Source organism: Ornithorhynchus anatinus, chromosome X5 (genome assembly GCF_004115215.2).
Source record: "Ornithorhynchus anatinus isolate Pmale09 chromosome X5, mOrnAna1.pri.v4, whole genome shotgun sequence".
Classification (NCBI taxonomy): domain Eukaryota; kingdom Metazoa; phylum Chordata; class Mammalia; order Monotremata; family Ornithorhynchidae; genus Ornithorhynchus; species Ornithorhynchus anatinus.
This window is the reverse complement of record NC_041753.1, coordinates 66,927,360-66,951,624: the sequence shown is the minus strand read 5'-3', so window position 1 is coordinate 66,951,624 and position 24,265 is coordinate 66,927,360. Positions and strand designations below refer to the sequence as shown.

The following is a 24,265-nucleotide window of genomic DNA, read 5'->3' as shown; positions in this document are numbered from 1 at the left end:
CGTGCCAGGCATTGTACTCAGTGCTGGGGTAGATACAAGCTAATCAGGTTGGACACAGTCCATGTCCCACATTGGGGGATGGGGGGGGGGGGGGCGGTCACAGATTTAATTACCATTTGAGAGATGAGGGAACTGAGGCCCAGAGAAGTCAAGTGACAGCCCCAGAGAAGTCAAGTGACTTGCCCAGGATCACACAGAAGACAAGTGGCAGAGCGGGGATTAGAACCCAGGGGCTCTGACTCCATCCACTCGACCACGCTGCTTCATTAGGCAGGGCATGCTGGGTAAGGTGAGGTTTAAAAAAAAAAAAAGACCCCCAATTTACAGTCCAGCACTTTTCTTCCTCCCTTTATAGCTTTGAGTCATGTCCCCTCCACCACCATCCCCACCTTGTCCACACCCTTCATGATTTGGTAGACTTAAGAGACGTTCCCTCTCAGCCTTCATCTTTCCAGACTGAAGGATCCTTTTTTTTAAAAAAAAATGGTATTTGTTAAACGCTTACTATGTGCCAGGCACTGTTCTAAGCATTAAGGTAGATACAAAGTAATCAGGTTGGACACAGTCCCTGTCCCACATGGACCTCAGTCTTAATTTCCGTTTTACAGATGAGAGACCTGAGGCACAGAGAAGTGAAGTGACTTGCCCAAGGTCACCCATCAGACAATTGGCAGACCCAGGTCCTTCTGGCTCCCAGACCTGGGCTCCATCCATTAGGCCCCGCTGCTTCATTAGCCAGGGCAGACAGAAGCTGGCTGTTCCACCCCTCATGCCGGGCTCAGAGATCTGTAGCCCTGCTCAGAGCTGACTGGGAGGTAATTACTGAAGCTGGGGATGGTGGGACAGAGCCGGGAGATGTGTCTGGGCTGTGGGCGTGTGACTGCTCTTATCTCGAGGTAGCTGCAGCCGCCTCAGCCTTGGGAGTAGTTGGGAGTACCGGTAGCGTGAGGCTGACAGGAGGCGGGGGAGGGCAAACCCCCATCTGAAGGGATCTGCCCACCCTTTCTTGGATTGGACTCTCCCAAGTGCTTTGCACATAGTAAGCTCTCAATAAATACCATTCAATTATTGATAATAATAATGATGGTATTTGTTAAGTGCTTACTATGTGCCAAGCACTGTTGTATGCGCTGGGGGCGGTACAAGTTGATCAGGTTGTCCCAAGTGGGGCTCACAGTCTTAATTTTCATTTTACAGATGAGGTAACTGAGGCACAGAGAAGTACTTGGTGCATAATAAGCGCTTAACAAATATCACAATTATTGTTATTAGTGATAATTGTGGTATTTGTTAAGCACTTACTATATTCCAGGCACTGTACTAAACCCTGGGGTGGATACGAGCAAATTGGTTAGGACACAGTCCCTGCCCCACAGGGGGCTCACAGTCTTAATCCCCATTTTCCAGATGAGGTCCCTGAGGCCCAGAGAAGTGAAGTGACTCCCCCCAGGTCACACAGCAGACAAGTGGCAGAGGCAGGATTAGAACTCATGACCTTCTGACTCCCAGGCCCGGGCTCTAGCCATTATGCCACTTTGTGTTGTGTTCCCTTTCCTGTCTGGGTTGCACAGATCTCCATGGCACATAAAACGTGATGCCCCCACTCTGGCACAGCTGGTGAGGAAGAAGGTGGTTTTCCTGAGCCCATTTTTCTCCCACCTCTGGCCTAAGGACAAGAACTTTACTGTAACACAAGGACGTTCATATTTTGTTTATTTGGAAGGATGTAATCAAGAGCCACCTGGCTGAAAGCGTTCTATTTCTTTATTAAGGTATTTGCCCCGATCATCTTTTTGGGCCCCCGCTTCCATTAGAACATACAGATCGAAAGTTTAAAATTCCAGAAGGCAACAGGGCCGTAGTCCTTGGAGGGTTGGGATTTCTTTAGGGTATCCCAAGTCTCCCACAGCGCACTGGAAAGTTCCAATTGGCAAGAAAACAGCAATACTGGGTCAGTAGGACTTCCACCGGGTTTAACATTCTCGAGTTAATTCGGAACTGGCAGGCTACACTGAAACTCTCTTCTCTTCTTTCTGAGTGCTTCCTCGACTTTTGCAACTATTTCTGAGACACCGTTCTCCACGCTGATTTGCAGAAAGTTTTCTGGTGCTGCTGGAGGCTCCAGAGTATCAAACTGGGATTGTAACAACTCAGGGGCCATGAAATGTCCTTTCCGTTGGGCGAGGCGGCTGGAGATGACATGAAAGGATCCATCCAAATAGGCCACGAGGAACTTTACCTCTGGCAGTGCTTCTCTGCTCCCCGGGCTGTCGCATTTCAGAGTCCCGGCGTCTCCCCCTCTCGCTAAAATGTTTCTGTACATTTTCTTCAAAGCCGAACAGGCTAAAACCACACTCTGCCCTGAAGACAAATCTCTGTCAAAAAAAAAAAAAGCATCCAGACAAAACTGGGTCAATTTGGAGCAGTAGATTTTGCTTGTCTCCTATTTCTTTGCCGCCTAATGTGGAACATCATCCAGAGACCATTATCTGGTGCAAAAAAGGATGGAATGATCAGACGACTGGCAGTCAGAGGATCCTGACTCTTCCACTTCCCTCCCGGGTGAGATCTTGATGAGTCACTTCACTACTCTGGGCCTCAGTTTCCTCATCTCTAAAGTGAGGTCAAAATAGCTGTTCTCCCTCTCCCTTAGACTAGGAACCCCGTGTAGGTCAGAGACTGTGTCCGTTTTTTTGTCTTGTTTCTTCCCCAGTGCTTAGCGCAGTGCTTGGCACCTAGTATTACCAATTACTCCAATTATTGATATTATTCTTGATGCCGTCTCGGGTGGCCGAGGGTCATGGGAGCATCAGCGTTGGGATAGTGTGAGGAGCACACAACCTCTCTGCTTTTCTGCTTTTGGCCAATTTTTGCCTGTGTTTGGCTTATTTCTGCTCTCTGCTTTTGGTGCCATGTTCTAGGAGAAGCCACATAATGAGACCCTTTCAAAAAGGACCATTGATTCTAGGGGATCCCCATTCCCCAGGGGCCCAAGCGCTCAGTACAGTGCCTCTGCACACAGTAAGTGCTCCATAAATACGATTGGTTGCTTGACTGAGTTGGTGGTAATAGTAATAATAATAATTGTGGTATTTGTTAAGCACTTACTATGTGCCAGGCACTGTACTAAGCACTGGAATGGATAGAAGCAAATCGGGTTGGACACAGTCCCTGTCCCACGTGGGGCTCACAGTCTCAATCCCCATTTTACAGATGATGGAACTGAGGCACAGAGATGTGAAGTGACTTCCCCAAGGTCATATAGCAGATAAATGGTGGAGCCGGGATTAGAACATATGACCTCCTGACGCCCAGGCCCGTGCTCTAGCCATTACACCATGCTGCTTAGACATATTCCCTGTCCACAAAGAGCTTATGGTTTAGAGGGGGAGACAGATACACATATAAACAAATGATTTGGGAATTCAGACATGAGTGCTCCTAGTGTCAGAAGACTATCCGAACTTTCCCCTGGCTAGCTCACGTAATGTATCATCATTGGCCAATATGCTCCAGTCGTTTCCTTTCCGGGATTTCTGCTTCAGTGTGGGATCGATCTGGGGTTGATGGCATTTAGGGTGCAGCCGGGTCGATCCCATCTCCACCCCAAACACAATCGCTCTCCTTTTAGTTTGTCCGGAGTCTCAGTTGAAGCACGCAGTGATCTCGAGAGTCAGAAATGCATTCCCTCCCCATCCCCGCCATCCAGTTTCCAAAGGAGCCCATCAGCCCCTGATTCTCCCTTCTCATAACACCAAGGAAGCACTGAACAAATACCCCAATTATCAGCATAGAGAAGCAGCATGGGATGGTGGCTAGAGCCCGGGCCTGGGAGTCAGAAGATCATGGCTTCTAATCCCGGGGCTGCCGCTTGTCTGCTGTGGGACCTTGGGCAAGTCATTTCACTCCTCTGGGCCTCAGTGACCTCCTCTGGAAAATGGGGATTGAGACTGTGAGCCCCACGTGGGACAGGGACTGTGTCCAACTCAATTGCTTGCATCCACCCCAGTGCTTAGAACAGTACCTGGCACAGGCTAAGTGCTTAAACTAATACCATCATAACCAAATTGCAGGAGGGGGAGGTGGTTAAACTCGGGTCACGATTCTCCGCTTGTAACCCTTCCCCCTCAGCCAGCCCACCATCAGACGGGGGCCGGGGCGAGGAGGAAAACGTGGCATTGAGGTTTCTGGCCACGGGAGTCTCACTGCCGTTTCCATGGTGGAGTTTGTCCCTCTAGAATCCCTTGCTCTTTAGGGCTGACTGAGCCCCAAGGTCATTATTTTAACTGCTCCTGGAATAATGCCATCCTGTGAATCACCAGGGCCATGTGTAAGGCCTAACAAGATTGCCTCTCTGATCAGGGGGTTGGGGAGGGGTAGAGGGGGGTGTTTAAGGTTGGTGGAAGGCACCATCGGACTCAGCTGTCTCTGGTCCACATTAGATATCCGGGAGGAACGTAACAGGATTAGTGGCTCTTCAAGCGGTAGCCCCTTATGGGTTGAGAGACAGCAGCCCAGGCAGTTTCCGAGCAGCTTTCTGAATAACACATTTCCAACTGCATTTTAAATTTAAAGCGGAATGACCTTTCCTAACTCAATATTTGTTTTGCAATGAAAAAATGTGGATGCACTTTTCAAAAAGGCAAAACGCACCAACGTGGGAACGACTACTTACAAGCTCATCGCTTCTCACCACTTGCCATTTCACAGCTCTATCCATTGGTCCAGAAGGCAAAAGCTAATCTAAGCTGGTTTGCGCGCCAATAGGATTCACGCAAGTTCCCGAGAGGGAAAGAAACTGTTTCAGTATCTTGGAGGAAACCGATTCAGCAGGAAATGTCTCCTTTTTATCATCATTATTACTATCACTATTATTATTATTACCCTAAAGCTCACCGCTTTCACCCAGACCACCTTTCTCATTCTGCACTCTGACAAAATGAGTAGGGTCAGGGATTAAGGACTGGGGACAATTGGAAATTGAGTTGTTGTTTTTAATGGCATTTGTTAAGCACTTACTATGTGCCAGGCACTGCCACTTCTCTGCTGTGTGAGCTTGGGCAAGTCATTTAACTTCTCTGTGCCTCAGATATCTCATCTGTAAAATGGGGATTGAGAATGTGAGCCCCATATGGGACATGAGCTGTGTCCAACCTGATTAACTTGTACCCACCCCAGCGCTTAGTACAGTGCCTGGCACATAGTAAGCGCTTAACAAATACCATATTATTATTACTGGGGTAGATACAAGTTAATCAGGTTGGACCTAGTCAGTGTCTCACGTGAGGCTCACAGTCTTAATTCCCATTTTCCAAATGAGGTAACTGAGGCACAGAGAAGTGAAGTGACCCGCCCAAAGCACACAACAGACAAGTGGTGGAGCTGGGATTGGAACCCAGGTCCTCTGAGTGCCAGGCCCGGGGTCTATCCATTAGGCCACACTGCTTCTCCTGCCCCCAATCTCCTCCTCACTTTAAGGGCCCCATCTGGCAGAAAGGGCTGACCAGCATGTAGCCCCCCACTGGCCAGAGCACCATCCTGGGAATCAAAAGGACCTGGGTTTAATCCCGGCTCTGCCACTTGTCTGCTGTGTGACTTTGGACAGGTCACCTGACTCCTTTGGGCCTCACTTACCTCACCTGTAAATTGGGTATTAAGATTGTGAGTCCCATGTAGGACAGGGACTGTGTCCAACCTGATTAGCTTGTATCTACCCCAGTGCTTAGTAGTGTCTGGAACATAGTAAGTGCTTAACAAATACATTACAGAAAAAAAAAAAGGCAAGGCTGGTTTGGGCTGGATTTCCGGCGGGGCCAGAGTTTTTGAACAGAGCTCACACTTCCAGCACCACCGCCCCCCCCCCCCCCCCCCCCCGCAAAGACTGTAGTAGGACCTTAAATTCCAGACGTGTCGATACCCTCACCCTTCACCCCCACATTACACTAGGTCACTCCATCAAGCATGGCTTTATTTTGGCACGGGAGGGGAGCGATTACCGATGTACTCGGTAGCAAAGTGCAACATTCTTCAGTCAATCATCCGGGTTTTCCTGTCATTTCCTCCGGGTCGTTTGGATTTATCGGGTTTGACTAAGAGGTGGTAGGGCCAAAGGTCGGTGTGATTCTCTTACCTCATCAGAATGTCATGTAAGCAGCAAAGCCATGGAATTCGGTCCTGGAAACAGAGCAAACAAACCATAACTTCTCCCGTTATAATTGGCTTTACAGGATGTTTAGCAAGCCATTACAGGCCTCTTGACAAACATTCATCTGGGTCTCAGGAACTAAGGCTGATCAAGCTCAGCTTACCCACTGGGCCTCATCTCTCCCGCTGCCGACCTCTTGCTCACTCCCTCCCCCATCCAACAGACCACTGCTCTCCCAACCTTCAAGGCCTTTTTCTCAAATCCCGTTTCTTCCAGGAAGCCTTCCCTGATGAACCTCTCACCTCCCGAACCTATTTCCCCCACTATTGCCACTTCAACTTCCTGGTCACTTACGCATTTGAGTCCTCATCCCCTAAGCACTGAGTTACTGTTGCTTCCCCGACTTGTAATTTCTTTTAGTGTCTGTCAACATCTGGACTGTAAACTCGTCTCCAGACTGTAAACTCACTGGGGGCAGAGAATGTGTCTATTATTATACTGTGCTCTCCCAAGCGCTTAGTACAATGCTGTGCACGCAGTAAGCGCTCAATAAGTACGACTGAATGAATGAGTGAACCTCGCTAGATTATAAACTCCTCGAGGGCAGGGATCATGTCTACTAATTCTCGTGAACTCTCCCAAGCTCTCAGTACAGCGCTCGGCACCCAGTCGATGCTTAATCGATGCTATCGATTCATCGGTAAGTCCGAGACATCAACTCCAGGTTGCAGAATGGTCTCCCGTGCAACGATTCCTTGGAAACAGCAGGTGGCTGGTTTTAAAGAGGCTCTATTTTAAATGTGGCATTGAAGCATTTTGTGCATGTGAGACTGATATCACTTGAATTCCTTACTATCCCTGGAGTAATACTAGCAGTAATAGTATTTCTTACTGGTATTTATCTCTGCTGCCATTAACCCCTTCTCTCACGAATTCTGTCAAAAGGGCATTCTTGAGCAACTGACAAACAAAATCCCCTAGGAGATAATGGCCTAAGTGCCTTCAATAGCTGAAAATGAACTAAATGAGAACTTGTCTTTAATTGCTAGTTTCAGTGTATAACTGCAATCAGAAGTGGCCAGCAAGATGGAGATGATATAAAACAAGGCGGGGGAGAAGGAATCTTCAACATGAAAACTATTCAGTATCCAATGTCCTTGGCAGTGACCATACAAGCCGTATGAATGTGATGTTCAGCAACTCTGGAAAGAATTTCTCAGGCTTTCCTAAGACCATGCGCAGTGCCATCTCTGGCTCAGACCAATGGTCCATCTGGCCCAGGATTTTGTCTCCATGGCAACAAAAGCAGTGTGGCTTAGTGGAAAGAGCCTGGGAGTCAGAGGACCTGGGTTCTAATCCCAGCTCTGCCATTTACCTGCTCTGTGCCCTTGGGCAAGACACTTCACTTCTCTGTGCCTCGGTTTCCTCAACTGTAAAGTGGGGATTCAATATTTGTTCTCCTTCCTACTTAGACTGTGAGCCCCATGTGTCCAACCTGATTAATTGTATCTCCCTCATTGCTTAGAACAGTGTCTGACACATAGTAAGCAATTAACAAACACCACTAAAACGTTTCCTTGATAATAATAATTATAATAATGGTGGTATTTGGTAAATGCTTACTATGTGCCAGGCACTGTACTAAACACTGGGGTAGATAGAAGGTATTTGAGTTGGACACAGTCTCTGTCCCACATAGGGCTCACAGTCTTAATCCCCATTTTACAGATGAGGTAACTGAGGCCCAGAGAAGTTAAGTGATTTGCCCAAGGTCACACAGCAGACAAGTGGCAGACCCAGGATTAGAACCCTGCTCCACTCCTCATCTTCCCTCCCAAACCCGGTCCTCTCCCAGACTTCCCTATCACCGTGGATGGCACGACCGTCCTTCCCGTCTCTCAGGCCCGCGATCTCGGTGTCATCCTTGACTCATCTCTCTCGTTCACCCCACACATCCTATCCATTACCGAGACCTGCCGGTTTCACCTTTACAATATCGCCAAGATCCGCCCTTTCCTCTCCACCCAGACGGCTACCTTACTGCTATGGGCTCTCGTTATATCCCGGTTAGACTACTGTGTCAGCCTTCTCTCCGATCTCCCTTCCTCCTCTCTCGCCCCGCTCCGGTCTATTCTTCACTCCGCTGCCCGGCTCATCTTCCTGCAGAAACGATCTGGGCATGTCACTCCCCTTCTTAAACAACTCCAGAGGTTGATAGGCAACCACTATCAACTATCCGCTCCAAACAAAAACTCCTCACTCTAGGCTTTGAGGCTCTCCATCACCTTGCCCCTTCCTACCTCTCCTCCCTTCACTCTTTCTACCGCCCACCCCGCACGCTCCGCTCCTCCGTCGCCCACCTCCTCACCGTCCCTCGGTCTCGCCCATCCCGCCGTCGACCCCCGGGCCACGTCCTCCCGCGGTCCCGGAACGCCCTCCCTCCTCACCTCCGCCAAACTGATTCTCTTCCCCTCTTCAAAACCCTACTTAAAACTCACCTCCTCCAAGAGGCCTTCCCAGACTGAGCTCCTCTTCTCCCTCTACTCCCTCTACCACCACCCCTTCACCTCTCCGCAGCTTAATCCTTTTTTCCCCCATTTCCCTCTGCTCCTCCCCCTCTCCCTTCCCATCCCCTCAGCACTGTACTCGTCTGCTCAACTGTATATATTTATTACCCTATTTATTTTGTTAATGAAATGTACATCGCCTTGATTCTATTTAGTTGCCATTGTTTTTATGAGATGTTCTTCCCCTCGACTCTATTTATTGCCATTGTTCTCGTCTGTCCGTCTCCCCCGATTAGACTGTAAGCCCGTCAAACGGCAAGGACTATCTGTTGCCGACTTGTTCATTCCAAGCGCTTAGTACAGTGCTCTGCACATAGTAAGCGCTCAATAAATACTATTGAATGAATGAGTGTCCAACCTGATTAACTTGTATCTATCTCAGTACTCAGAACAGTGCTTGGCGCAGAGGAATTGCTTAAGGAATATTATTATCATTATTATTATTAACTCAGGTCCTTCGGACTCCCAAGCCCATGCTCTATCCACTAGGCAACACTGCTTCTCTGTCCAGGAGGGCCATCATCCATTCCCGTGGGTGGCGAGGGGCGATCCAACAACCATAACCTTTCTCCCCTACATTCCAACTTTTCCTCTAGTAACCCCCAAAACAATCAATCAATCAGTGGTATTTATTGAGCTCTTACTATGTGCAGACCACTATACTAAATCCTTGGGCGAGTACAATACACCAGAATTAGCAGATACGGTCCCTGCCTGTAACAAGCGTGCAGTCTAGAGGGGGAGACAGAGGACTTCTCCTGAAGCTATTGCAATTTTCTGCTTGCACAGCTTCCTGGGGTAATACATTCCATATGCTTACAACCGGCTGTGTAGTGAAACACTTCTGTAGTGAAGCACTTCTTTTCTTTTGTTTGTTTGGATAATCCTTGAGAGAATGGGGGGGGGGGTCTTACTAGCCAAAAAAGAACCACCAAAGCAGTGTGCTTATCTGAGGGATTGCTCAATCAATCAGCAGTATTTATTGGGTGCTTAATTTATGCAGAACACTGTACTAAGCATTCGGGAGAGTGCAGTGCAATGGAGTTGGTTGTGCCTGTAATTTAATTTTTATACAATATGTGTAATTTATTTATATTAATGTCTGTCTCAGCCTCTAGACTATAAGCTCGATGTGAGTGGGAAATGTGTCAGTTTATTATTGTACTGTACTTTCCCAAGTGCTTAGTTCCATGTTCAGCACACAGTAAGCGCTTAATAAATTCATTCATTCAATCGCATTTATCGAGCGCTTACTGTGTGCAAAACACTGGACTAAGTGCTTGGGAGAGTACAGTATAACAACAGACACATTCCTACCCACAACGAGCTCACAGCCTAGAGGCGGAGATTGAATAAATATGACTGACATCTGATTGAATTAGTTTATAATCTACCAATTTGTACATTCCAAGCACTTAGTACAGTGCTCTGCACATAGTAAGCCCTCAATAAATACTACTGAATGAATGTTTGGGGGGGATGAGTTGAGTATCAAATCAATCAATCCATGGCATTTAATTGAGAGCTTACTATGGGCACATACCCAAGTGCTGTAAGCTCACTGTGGATAGCGACCAACTCTGTTACTTGGTTCTACTGTATTCTCCCAAGTGTTTCGTCCAGTGTTCTGCACACAGTAAGCACTCAATAGATATGACTGTTGCAGGATGAACTCTTTTTTGCTGACATGGCCCAGTGACGTTGTCTACCACCGGAGCCTGCTGAGCCTCTCAAGCTGTGACTTGAAAGTCTCTCTTGAGGAGAAGCTGACCATTCAAACTCCAGCTGGTTTTTCTTTCCCTACAGACCAAGGTCTGGCAAACATCTCCAGGGTGGGATAAGCCCATGGAACTGGTTGTCACGGGAAGCCGTGCACCTAAAAATATGGGCTTGGAAGAGTCCAATAGAACAATATAACAGACACACAGTCCCTGCCCACGGTGAGCTTACAGTCTAGGCACTGAGCATGGCCTAATCATAATTATAACGCAGTTATTTGTTCTTATCTTGTGTTATGCTATCACCCCATTTCTGACCCATAGCGACTCCAAGGACACATTTCTCCCAGAACGCTCCACTCTCCATCTGCAATCATTCTGGTAGTGGGTCCTTAAGAGTTTTCTCGGTAAAAATAAGGAAGTGGTTTACCATTGCCTCCTTCCACGCAGTAAACTTGAGTCTCTGCCCTCGACTCTCTCCCGTGCCACTGCTGCCCAGCACAGGTGAGTTTTGACTGGTAGTAGATTGCCTTTCGCTCTCTAGCCACTGCCAAGCTAGGAATGGAAAGGGTATGCCTCTGATTGACTCTCCCTCCCTTAGCCGAGACTGGTAGAGGACTGGAAACTCTCTGGGTGCCATCCTGAGAGGGGGTTTATTTGTTCAGTCTTCCTATATGTCAAGCACTGTGTTCGGCATTGGGGTAGAAACAAGATAAGCAAATTGGACATAGTCTAAGGGGGGAGAGGGTGAACGGGTATCTTATCCCCATTTATACAGATGAAGAAACCAAGGCTCAGAGAAGGTGACTTGCCTACGATCATACACCAGGAAAGCAGTGGGGCCAGAATCAGAGCCCTTGTTTTTGATCGATGCAGCATTTCTTATGGTATTTGCTAAGTGCTCATTATATGTCAAGCACTGTTCTAAGTGCTGGGGTAGATATGAGTTAATCAGGGCAGATACATGGGGCTCACAGTCAAGTAGGAGGGAGGACAGGTATTGAATCCCCATTTTGCAGTTGAGGTAACTGAGGCACAGAGATGTGAAGTGTTTTGCCAGGGTCACACAACAGACAAGTGGAGGAGGAGGGATTAGAACCCAGCTCCTCTGGCTCCCATGCTTGGGTTCTTTCCACTAGGCCATGCTGCTTCCCATTGGAAGGGTAGGGGGTCAAACTGGCCTCTTTATTAGAGAGAAGACATGGAAACTTCAATCCACACAAAGGCCCACAGCTGTTTTTAATCCTTCCACTCACCTCACAGCAATTCAGCCCTAGAGAGGACAGCAGCATGGCCTAGTGGATAAAGGCCGGGTCTGGGAGTCAGAAGGACCTGGGTTCTAATCCTGATTCTGCCACTTGTCTGCTGTGAGACCTTGGGCAAGTCACTTCACTTCTCTAGGCCTCAATTACCTCAACTGTAAAGTGGGGATTAAAACCGTGAGCTCCATGTGGGACCTGGACTGTATCCACACTGATTAGATTGGCTCTATCCCAGTGCTTAGTACAGTGCCTGACACATATTAAGCGCCAAACAAATATCAAAAAAAAAAAGGATTCTCCTAGCTCGTGTTGCAAGGAATTCACTCTCTGTGCTAAATCCCATCTGGTGGGTGGGGACTTTGTAGTAATAGTATTTAGTAAGTGCTTACTGTGTGCACAGCACTGTGCTGTCATACAGCACTGTGATGATGACAATGATGTATTTGTTAAGTGCTTACTATGTGCCAGGCACTGTACTAAGTGCTGGGGTGGATACAAGCAAATCAAGTTGGACACATTCCCTGTCCCCTATGGGGCTCAAAGTCTCAAGCCCCATTTTACAGATGAGATAGCTGAGGCACAGAAAAGTGAAGTGACTTGCCCAAGGTCATACAGCAGACAAGCGGTGGAGCCGAGATTAGAACCCATGACTTTCCAACTCACCGGCCCGGCCTCTATCCACTGTGCCATGCTGCTTCTCATACCACTGAGTAGGTCTCATGTTTCCCCTGCCCCCCAAAACCCATTGCCCCAACTGCTGACCACCTCCCAAGAGCGGGGAGATTACCCTCTCTGTGAAGACAGAAGCCAAAGGGATGAGAAGACTGGCAGCTTGGCCAGTTCTCTCTAGAGCGTATCTTGGAGAGGCACTATTGGCTCGATGGCAATTTTCAGCCGGTCAAGGGAAAAAACATGATTTAAGGATTTATTTCACTCTCCAGTGTGGACTAGGGAGTGAGTGAGTAGAAAAAAAATACTTTGGGAGCTTGAAAACTCTTTTGTTCTTGAATCACCAGGCTGTCTAGATTCTGAAACACTGCTGAAAAGCAAAACCCAAAATTGCCCTGGAGTTGCAAAGAAAAAAAGCTACAGTTAAGGAAATGATCATTTTCACATCAATCAACCAATCAGAGGTATTTCTTCAGCACTGGACTCAGCAGTACAGTACAATGGATTTGGGCAACAGGAACTCTGCCCTCAACGTGCTTACAATCATCATGGAGTAGTGGATAGAGCACGGGCCTGGGAATCAGAAATACCTGGGTTCTAATCCGGCTCCGCCACTTGTCTGCTGTGTGACCTTGGGCAAGTCACTTAATTTCTCTGTGTCTCATTACGTCATCTGTAAAATGGGGATTAAGAATGTGAGCCCCATGTGGGACAGGGACTGTGTCCAACTGATTAGCTTGTACCTATCCAGAGCTTGGAACGTGCTTGACACAGAGTTTAAAAAAAAAAAGGCATTTGTTAATTTGTTAAGCGCTTACTATGTGCAAAGCACTGTTCTAAGCGCTGGAGAGGATACAAGGGGATCAGGTTGTCCCATGTGGGGCTCACAGTCTTAATCCCCATTTTACAGATGAGGTCACTGCGGCACAGAGAAACGAAGTAACTTTGCCCAAAGTCTCACAGCTGATAAGTGGCAGAGCCGGTATTAGAACCCACAACCTCTGACTTCCAAGTCCGTGCTCTTTCCATGAAGCCACGCTGCTTCTCTTTTCACTAGGCCCAACTTCCCCCACCATACCTCACTCATACAGGCATCTGCTCCTATGGCAAGCAACAGCATGATTTTGATACCCAGACCAGGGACTTTAGGGCTGAGATATGGGCAAATCTCTACTGAGTACCACCAGGCACTTTCTCTAGATTGTGAGCTCGTTTCTAGACTCGTGTTGTTATATGGTACTCTCCCAAGCGCTTAGTACAGTGCTTTGCCCACAGTAAGTGCTCAATAAATATGACTGAATTATTGAATGAATTTCATCAGGACCCCCAGGACACAATTCCAAAGGCCAATGACAAAAAGGCTTGCCTCTGTGTATGCACCTGACTATTCAAAGCCAGGATGAGGGCTTTTACAGAAGAAAGGGAAATCAGTCAATCAAGTGGGGTTTTTTTATGGTATTTTTTTAAGCACCAACTATGTGCCAGGCACTGAACTAAGCACTAGGGTAGATACAAGCTAAGCAGATTGGACACAGTCCCTGTCCCACATGGGGTTCACGGTCTTAATCCCCACTTCACAGTTGGGGTAACTGAGGCCCGGAGAAGTGAAATGTCTTGCCCAAAGTCACACAGCAGACAAGTGACGGAGCCAGAATTAGATCCCTAGTCCCTCTGACTCCCAGGCCTGTGCTCTATCCACTAGGCCACACCGCTTCAATGCACTGTATTAAGCACCTGGAAGAGTACAACAGACTTGATAGACATGTTCCCTGTCCACCATGAGTTTACAGTCTATGGGTGGATTTCGTTTTCCTCCCTCTACACATGCATATTGCTGAGCGGGGGTTAGTTGTGTATGGATGAAAACAGATGGGTCTGACAGAGTTAAATTACCTGGTCATCAAGAGGGATCCCTTGCCCCATTTTCTTGCGGTTTTCTTCTGAATGATAGTCATCTGCATCATAGAATTTCCATCCCAGCTGAAAGAGAAATAAGGTCTTGGGTATGGAAGGCTAAGCAGTCTGGATTACAGCCACTGAACGGTCTTTCACCAGCCCTCGGCAAGAAGAGTAGCAGGATTTCGGCCACTTCCCTAGCCTTCTCCTCGGCTTCCACCCACCCCATCCTAAATGGCCGATAATCGCCCCACTCAGGACCCTCAGCCTGGCCAGCAGTCTCTAATGGTCCCCAGTGGGGCATTATTATTTTCAATCACTGCAGAGAAAGTCACGAGGCCTGGAGTCACCTCTCCACCCTGCCAATAGAGGTAGGGGCAGAAGACTAGTAATTATAGAGTGACACACAAAGGAGGGAGGGGGAAGAGAGGGAGGAGTTGTGCAATTCAACAAAGTCCCAAGGGAAATCAGACCAAGAACCCCTGGATTGCTGTACCTTTGCAGCCAGAAGCGATCCCACCGTCGATCTAAAATGAAGCACAGGCAGGGTGTGGGCACAGATGCTTAGAGTTTTAAAAGTTTTCCCGTAACTAACACAGAACGTTTCTTTAGATCCAAGGAAGGGTTAACATCAGAGAGAGCCTTGTCTGCTTCCTCCAGTGGGAGGCACCTAATAACGACTGTGGCATTTGTTAGGGAAAGAGTCCCTGTCCCACATGAGGCTCACAGTTTTAGCGGGAGAGAGAACAAGTATTTAATCGCTGTTTTACAGATGAGGAAACTGAGGCACAGAGAAGTGAAGTGACTTGCCTGAGGTCACCCAGCAGAGTCAGAATTAGAACCCAGGTCTCCTAACTCCCTGGCTCACACTCTTTCCACTAGGTCATACTGACTGATTGATGGATGGACACATTAGAGAGACAGAAGAAAGAAGGCCCCTGTAGGGGACTAGAATCCACGACAATATCTTACCAATCCACTGATCATATTTACAGACCACTTACTGTGTGTAGAGCACTGTACTAAGCGCTTGGGAAAGTACAATATGACAGAGTTGGTAGACAAGTTCCCTGCCCGCAACGAGCTTACAGCCTAGAGGAGAAGACAGATATTAATATGAATAAATTATGTATATAGAGATGAGTGCTGTGGGGCTGAGGGAGGAGGAAATGAAGACAGCAAATCCAAATGCAAGGGCGACACAGAAGGGAGAGGGAGAAAAGCATACGAGGCCCTAGTCGGAAGGCCTCTTGGAGGAGAGGGGCCTTCAATAAGGCTTTGAAGGTGGGTGATATAGTCTGTTGAAAATGAAGAGGGAGGGCATTCCAGCCCAGAGGCAGGATGTGGGCAAGAGGTCAGTGGTGAGATAGATGATACTGAGGTACAGTGAGTAGGTTGGCATTCGAGAAGCAGAGTGTGTGGGGCTGGGTTGTAGTAGAAAATCAGGGAGGGAAGGTAGGAGGGGGCATGGTGATTGAGTGCTTTAAAACCAATGGTAAGGAGTTTCTGTTTGATGAAGAGGTGGATGGGCAACCACTGGAGGTTCTTGAGGAGCGGGGAAACCCGGACCAAACGTTTTGTAGAAGAACGATCTGGGCAGCAGAGTTAGGTACTGACTAGAGTGGGAAGAGACAGGAGGCAGGGAGGTCAGCAAGGAGGCTGATTCATTCAATAGTATTTATTGAGCACTTACTATGTGCAGAGCACTGTACTAAGCGCTTGGAACGTACAATTCGGCAACAGAGACAATCACTGCCCATTGACGGGTTTACAGTCTAATCCATGTCTACAGAACACATCACCGGGGTGGGGGGAGGCAGAAGAGGGAGGGGTGACTTTGGGGAGCTCAGACCTGATTGTGTTAATTTTCGTAATGAAGTAGGTGGCCAGATCGTTGGGGGTGAGGGATGGGGGCTGATGCAATAGTCAAGGTGGGATTAGGATAAATGCTTGGATTAACATGGTAGTTGCAGTTTGGATGGAGAGGAAAGGGTAGATTTTGGCGATGTCGTGAAGGTTGAACTGACAGGATTCAGTGACTGATTGAATATGTGGGTTGAATGACAGAGATGAGTTGAGGATAATTCCAAGGTTACCGGCCTGTGAGACCAATGTTCAGGGGAAGGGCTGTGCAAATGAAAAAGAAATTGACCAGTGTCACTGTATTTCAATAGCATGAAAAAAAAGCCCATAAGCAAAGCCAGTTCAGACATATTTGGGGTAATTGAATTTGAAAAATCAAAATGTAGGCCTATTGTATCAGCCAGAAATAAGATGGTGACATTAAAAATTGAAGGGCTGCGAAGGGTTAGTTGCTGATAAAGTAGGTTAGTTACTGATACAATACCTTCATTCATGGTGGAAGAGGGCTATGAACTTTTAAATTTTATATTCATATTTTAAATCAGTTCTGAACTCTACCAAGGATTAGGGTTATTCCCCTCTACATTATGCTGTCATTCACTCTGCAGGGTCACAGACCACTTACAGGCATCTGTGTCCCTTAACTTTCTCAAAGCTCGTCACATATCCCTAGAACTCTGGGAAAATCCGGATCAACCCGATGAGCCTGGTGTCTTGGAAAAGCTGGACAACTCAGTTTTCTGGGTAAGTGGGGGTCTGGAAAATTTTTATTGGATTTGTAGAATAAAGGAAAAGGGTCACTTTGGCTTCAGAATTACCAGCACAGATTTAGGTTTGGAGCTCTGTGCTCTCTTTTTCAAGAGCCCAACATAAGCTCGTTGTGGGCAGGGAATGTGTCTGTTTATTGTTATATTGTACTCTCCCAGTCCGTGTCCCACATGGGGCTCACAATGTTAATCCCCACTTTACAGATGAGGTAATGAGGCATAGAGAAATTAAGTGACTTGTCCAAGGTCACTCAGCAGACAAGTGGCAGAGCAGGGAATAGAAGCCAGGTCCTCTGGCTCCCAGGCCTGTGCTTTAACCACTAGGCCATGCTGTTTCTGATTAATTACATTAACATAAGTATTTAAAGTGAGCATTACTCCTCTTGCTGTTCACTTGATATTCACTCCACCCAGAGCCCCACTACACTTCTGTAAATATCCAGAATTTCTGTATTTCTATTAATATTGGTCTCCCCTTCTAGTCTGTAAGCTCCTTGTGGGCAGGAAATGTTGTCTAGCAACACAACTGTCCTCTCCCAAGCACTTAATACACTGCTGTGCACACAGTAAACACTCAATAAATACAATGGAATGAATATGCAAAAAGAAATGGGGAGCCATTGGAGGGGACTGATGGGTTCTGAAGACATGGCTGTGCAGGTGGAGAAGAGTATCTTGAGATAAGGTAAGTAAGGAGGCAGTTACAGTAATACAGTGGATGGGGATATGAACCAGAGTCGTGAAAATATGAACCAGAGTCGTGAAATGTTACAGAGGAGGAAGCAGCAGGATTTAGAAACTGACTGGCTGGACTGAGAATATAAGCTGCCATTCTAGGCTGTAAATTCCTCAAGGGCAGGGATTATGTGTACTAACTCTATTGGACTCCCCCAAGCACTTAGTACAGTGTTCTACACACAGTAGACTGTAAGCTCTTTGAGGATAGGGAGTGTGTCTACCAACTCTGTTGTATTGAACTCTCCCGAGCACTAAGTTCAGTGCTCTGCACACTGAAAGTGCTCAATACCATTCATTGATTGGCCAATGGAGGTAATAATAATAAATAATGATAATATTGATGGTATTGCTAAGCGCTTACTTTGTGCCAAGCACTGTTCTAAGCACTGGGGGGATACAAGCTAATCAGGTTGTCCCATGTGGGGCGCACAGTCTTAGTCCCCATTTTACAGATGAGGTAACTGAGGCACAGAGAAGTTAAGTGACCTGTCCAAAATCACACAGCTGACAAGTGGTGGAGCCGGGTTTAGAACCCAAACCTCTGACTCCTGAGCCCGTGCTCCTTCCACTGAGCCATACTGCTTCTCTAGGGAAGTCAAGGATAATACCAGGAGAGTGAGTTTCCCATCTGTATTGTTGACAGAGATGGGAAAGTTAGGAGGAGGAGAATAAATCCAGGAATGTGTCTGTTTATTGTTATACCGTACTGTCCCAAGCGCTTAGTACAGTGCTCTGCACACAGTAAGCACTCAATAAATACGAATGAATGAATGAATGTGCTCAGTATTCTGCTTTTCCCCAGTTATATTTAACAGGAAAATCCATAGGAATTGGCTGCTGAGTGGGAGAACAATCCATCTTGATTAAGGCCATCTCCATGACTTTCAAGTAATGTAGAAAGTGGTTCCAGGACAAGGTAATCATTGGCAATTTTCTTGTTGTAGGATATTGTGATTAAAAGAAGTGTTTAAAACGCCCCACGACACAGTAAGCAAAAAAAAAACAAATCAAAAGGAAAAAACCACCTTCCATCTCTGTGCAAAAACATCAGAAAATAGCAGCGTAAATCAGACCGTGGTATTAGACCGAAAGGAAAGTGCCAGACAACCAAATGCCCAATTCATTTAAAATTAAGTAGAAGAAAGCACTAGGAGACAAAGCATAAGGGTCAGTTGGTTACTGGACCCCCCCCAGCGTTAAGCACAAGAAGCCGGCGCCTCCAAGGAGGAAGGAATATACAGTGCCAGATACCTAGAGGAGCCTAAGAGCATTCGGTACAACACAAGCACAAGAAGGGCCCTAGAAGCTGTGGGGTGGTTTGCACAGAGGCCTCCCTCCCCCCCGCCCCCCCCCCAGCAATAGGTCGCAGAGCAATTCTTCTCTAGGATGGTCCACTGCAGGGGGCCAAATTCAAAAATGGAACAGCAGCTGCCTTTTGTCCCTCTTTGATAGTCCTTAATGGGGCAGGAAGCAGCCATGGTCTTTGTATTCTGCACGCCCGTTCTCTGGGACTCTTAGAGTGGTTAATATTTTCAATCTGCTGTTTCAGAGGACCCTGCGGCAACTGGGTCTGACACTGGCTAAGCCCTTCTAGTTAAGCCCTGAAGCTAGGAGACAGATGGACCCTGCAAAATGCCCCACAGGGATGGACACACACACACACACACACACACACGCACGCACGCACGCACGCACGCACGCACGAGCCCTTGTTCAGTTTTGCAGCCCAGAGTCCTGCCACACAGTTTCTCCACTCCACAAGCTAAGGCAGAATGAAGGCTGAAGTTTGTAGGCCTGGGTGGACACAGCCCTGTGAGAGCACTGCATCTCTCCTCTGGGAATGGGGCCCTCTCTTCCTCCCTCGCAGTCTGGCCAGTTACTCCAGTTGCCCTTAGCCCAGAGCCAAACTTGCAACTCAGTCATGGCCTGGAAACGGTCAATCAATTAATCCATCAATCAATGATATTTATGGAGCACTTACCGTGTGCAGAGCACTGTACTAAGCATTGCAGTCAATTGTATGGATTGAGTGCTTACTGTGTGCATAGCACTGTACTAAAAGCTTGGGAGAGTACAATAGTACAGAGTTGATAAACATGTTATCTGCCCACAGTGAGCTTACAGTCTAGACAGGGAGACAGACATTAATATAAATAAATAAATTATGGCTATGTATATAAGTGCTGTGGGGCTGAGGGAGGGGAGAATAAAAGGGTGCAAATCCAAGTGCAACGGTAGAAATACTTGGGAGAGTATGATACAACAGACTAGGTAGACAGGATTCCTGCCCTGCCCATGAGGAGCTTACAGTCTAATCAATGGTTTTTATCCAGCACAGTACACTGTACTAAGCGCTTGGGAGAGTACAATACAAAAGACTTGGTAGACAGGATCCCTGCCCTCAAGTATCTTGCAATCTGGTGCAGGGGGAGAAATGCTGTTCTACCTGCTTGGAATTGCCCCAGGCCTACTGTGTAGCTGAGGTAGGTTGCTTCAATTTTCTGTGCCTATTTCGTCATGTGTCAAATGGGAGTTAAGTACCTGCTCGCTCTCTTCCTTTGACTGGCCCGATGCTGAAAACTTTGTACGTACAGGCAGCAGCATGGCCTAATGGAAAGAGCATGGGCCTGGTGGTCAGAAGGACCTGGGTTTTAATCTCGGCTCCCACTAATTGTCTGCTGTGTGACCTTGGATAAGTTGACTTCTTTGTGCCTCAGTTACCTCATCTGCAGAATGGGGATGAAGACCCCATGTGGGACATTGGACTGTGTCCAACCCGATTAGTTTGTATAATAATAATAATAATGTTGGTATTTGTTAAGCGCTTACTATGTGCCGAGCACTGTTCTAAGCGCTGGGGTAGACACAGGGGAATCAGGATGTCCCACGTGGGGCTCACACTCTTAATCCCCATTTTACAGATGAGGTAACTGAGGCACAGAGAAGTTAAGTGACTTGCCCACAGTCACACAGCTGACAAGTGGCAGAGCTGGGATTCGAACTCATGACCTCTGACTCCAAAGCCCGGGCTCTTTCCACTGAGCCACGCTGCTCCTCTGTATCTAACCTAGTATCTAACCTAGTGCCTAGTACAGTGCCTGGCACATAATAAGTGCTTAACAAATACCATTAAAAGAAAATATGGGACACGTGGGCTCATGTGGGTGGGTGGGTGGGCAGCCCCATGCCTGGGGCCAGGGCACTACAGCTGTGGCTGTTCATTCATTCGGATTGAGTGCTTACTGTGTGCAAAGCACTGTACTAAGTGCTTGGGAGAGTACAATATAACAATAAACAGACATTTCCTGCTCAGGTGGAGCTTACAGTCTAGAGGGGGGGCTTACTGATTTATGAGCCCCTAGGGGCTCCTTGATGGGGACTCATTTCTATTCTCCAGCCTTTAATCATTACTGAGCCCATCCTCAGAATGTGAGTCCCATGTACCACAGGGATTTTGTCTGAACCTATACCAGCACTCAGTACAGTGCCCTTTACATACTAAGTGCTTAACAAAAACTATTATTATTATTACTACATTTCCAGCTTGAGGGAAGAGGGGTCTAGGGTCCCTCTTGTCAATCAATGGTATTTAGTAAGTGTACAGAGCATTGTACAGAGCACTGTACTAAGTGTTTGGGAGAGTACAATATGACAGAGTTGGTAAATTCCCTGGCCACTAGGAGCTTACGGTTTAGAAGGGGAAACTGGCAATAAAATAAATTAGGGGTGTGTTCCTAAGTGCTGTGGGGCTGAGGGTGGGGTGAATATCGAGAGCTCAAAGGGGACAGATCCAAGAACACTGGCGACACAGAAGGGAGAGGGAATAGGGGAAATGAGGTCTTAGTTCATTCATTCACTGGTATTTTTTGAGCGCTGTGTGCAGAGCACTGTACTAAGCACTTGGGAAAGTCATAGTTGGGGAGGGCCTCTTGGAGACGTGATTTTAGTAAGACTTTGAAGGTAGGGAAGAGATATCAAGTGGGAGAGCATTCCAGGCCGGAGGCAGGAGGTGGGCAAGGGGTCGGCAGTGAGATAGACGGGATTGAGGTATAGTGAGTTCATTCATTCAATAGTATTTATTGAGCGCTTACTATGTGCAGAGCACTGTACTAAGCGCTTGGAACGTACAATTCGGCAACAGAGACAATCACTGCCCATTGACGGGTTTACAGTCTAATCCATGTCTACAGAACACATCACCGGGGTGGGGGGAGGCAGAAGAGGGAGGGGTGACTTTGGGGAGCTCAGACCTGATTGTGTTAATTTTCGTAATGAAGTAGGTGGCCAGATCGTTGGGGGTGAGGGATGGGGGCTGATGCAATAGTCAAGGTGGGATTAGGATAAATGCTTGGATTAACATGGTAGTTGCAGTTTGGATGGAGAGGAAAGGGTAGATTTTGGCGATGTCGTGAAGGTTGAACTGACAGGATTCAGTGACTGATTGAATATGTGGGTTGAATGACAGAGATGAGTTGAGGATAATTCCAAGGTTACCGGCCTGTGAGACCAATGTTCAGGGGAAGGGCTGTGCAAATGAAAAAGAAATTGACCAGTGTCACTGTATTTCAATAGCATGAAAAAAAAGCCCATAAGCAAAGCCAGTTCAGACATATTTGGGGTAATTGAATTTGAAAAATCAAAATGTAGGCCTATTGTATCAGCCAGAAATAAGATGGTGACATTAAAAATTGAAGGGCTGCGAAGGGTTAGTTGCTGATAAAGTAGGTTAGTTACTGATACAATACCTTCATTCATGGTGGAAGAGGGCTATGAACTTTTAAATTTTATATTCATATTTTAAATCAGTTCTGAACTCTACCAAGGATTAGGGTTATTCCCCTCTACATTATGCTGTCATTCACTCTGCAGGGTCACAGACCACTTACAGGCATCTGTGTCCCTTAACTTTCTCAAAGCTCGTCACATATCCCTAGAACTCTGGGAAAATCCGGATCAACCCGATGAGCCTGGTGTCTTGGAAAAGCTGGACAACTCAGTTTTCTGGGAGTAGGTTGGCACTAGAGGAGCAAGGTGTGCGGGCTATGCTGAAGCAGGGAATCAGAGAGGTAAGGGAGGAAGGGACAAGGTGACTGAATAATAATAATAATAATGGTATTTATTAAGCGCTTATTATGTGCCAAGCACTGTTCTAATCGCTGGGTTAAATACAAGGTAATCAGGTTGTCCCATGTGTCTCAATCCCCACTTTACAGATGAGGGAACTGAGGTCCAGAGAAGTGAAGTGACTTGCCCAAGGTCACACAGCAGACAAGTGTAAGAGCAGGTATTAGAACCCACGACCTCTGACTCCCAAGCCCGGGCTCTTGCTGCTCCTCTAGGAGTGAATGTTGCAAAACTGCGGCAGTCAGTTAATAATAATAAGGGCGGGACCTGGTAAACGCTTACTACGAGCCCAGCACCGTACGGATTGACGATCATCAGGTCGGGCCTCGTCCCGTTCCAACAACCAGATTCTCCCACGAAGGAGCCTTTTGCAAGGGAGGTGGACTGGGCGGGGGATCGGGGAAGGATTTAGGATTGGGGCATGCAGGGAGGCAGGATGATGGGGACGGGGGGAAGGGGGCCCGGGGAAGCGGGGGAAAAAGGGGTAAGAATAGGCAGGGAGGCCGATCCGATCCACGGCGGTTTCCGCTCGGCCAAGTGCCGGGATCCTACTTGCTCTCCGTCCCTCTTGCAGGGGGAAAGAGGAGGAGGGTGGGGGGAGGAGGAGAAGAAGGGGAGGGGGCGGTGCCCCTGCTAAAATAAATACCTACTTTCCGGAGCCACTCACTCCCATCACCAGCACTGCTCCCGGCTGCTCCATGAGGCCGATCTGTTCCTTTCTCTTCCTTTCCCCTCCCCTGTTCTCTCCACCCTCTGCTCCTCCTTCTTCCCCCACCCCCCTACCCGGAACTGAGGCCCAGCTCTTCCTGCCCTATCGCAGCTGCCATAGTGGGGCAGTTTAGGGTACTGGGAGGAGAGAGGGAAAACCTGGGAGACGCACGGAGAGCTCGGTGTAGTGGATAGAATCATGCCTGCATACATTCATTCATGCATTCATTCAGTCAGTCAGTCAGTCGGTCCTTCGGTCGTGTTTATGGAACGCTTACTGTATGCGGAGCAACAGACCAAGCGCTTGGGAGAGGACAACAGAGTTAGTACTTAGTACTTCAAGCCCTTAGTACAGTGCTCTGCACACAGTCAGCGCTCAATAAATATGATCGAATAAATGAAGTTAATAGATGTGATCTCTGAGTGCCCTCAGGAGCTTACAGTCTACTGTGGGTACAGCACAGTTATAAGCACCTGGAAGACTACGACAGTCAGTAAACACAATTCCTGCTGCCCCAGCTCTGCCTTCTGAAGGAATGGCTCTGTCCACACTTTAAAAGGGGATATGAAGAAAATGGAGAGGTCCAGAGAAGAGCAACACAATGCTTAAAGGAATAGAAAATACCTTCTCTGAGGAAAGGTTAAAGGAAATTCACCATGTGACCATTATTGTCAAGTATAGGAAGAGTTTAATGTGGAGGATGCTGATTTCTCCATTTCCACCGGCATTCAGAGAGAGAATATGGATTTGAGTTTTAGCACAAGAGATTTAGGTTGGACATGAACTTCCCCCCCAACCTTCCTCCCC

The 24,265-nt window shown here is 47.4% G+C and overlaps 1 protein-coding gene across 4 annotated transcripts; it reads right to left on the bottom strand.

The window, feature by feature from the left end:
* Positions 1–1,696: 1,696 nt before the first annotated feature.
* On the bottom strand, positions 1,697–23,503 carry IDNK (IDNK gluconokinase). 4 transcript variants are annotated; one of them, XM_029054779.1, is made up of 5 exons: positions 23,400–23,503; positions 14,754–14,784; positions 14,255–14,341; positions 6,131–6,174; positions 1,697–2,375 (listed from the first exon to the last, which is right to left on the bottom strand). In XM_029054779.1, exons 1-5 carry the CDS (start codon positions 23,447–23,449, stop codon positions 1,988–1,990), a joined length of 600 nt encoding a protein of 199 aa, XP_028910612.1. In that variant the 5' UTR covers positions 23,450–23,503; the 3' UTR covers positions 1,697–1,987. The 4 variants fall into 4 exon arrangements, with proteins under 4 accessions (XP_028910612.1, XP_028910614.1, XP_028910613.1 ...); XM_029054781.2 differs by having other exon boundaries at positions 23,396–23,414; XM_029054780.2 differs by lacking the exon at positions 14,754–14,784 and having other exon boundaries at positions 23,400–23,475.
* Positions 23,504–24,265: the final 762 nt, after the last annotated feature.

What these genes read in the sequence shown, in the direction of transcription:
- IDNK (XM_029054779.1), bottom strand. Translation starts at nt 23,449, where the DNA reads ATGGAGCAGCCGGGAGCAGTGCTGGTGATGGGAGTGAGTGGCTCCGGA. An exon ending in GATCGCTTCTGGCTGCAAAG is followed by an intron (nt 14,342 to 14,753) that starts GTACAGCAATCC and finishes TTTCTCTTTCAG; the next exon opens with CTGGGATGGAAATTCTATGA. An exon ending in TTACATGACATTCTGATGAG is followed by an intron (nt 2,376 to 6,130) that starts GTAAGAGAATCA and finishes TTTTTTTGACAG; the next exon opens with AGATTTGTCTTCAGGGCAGA.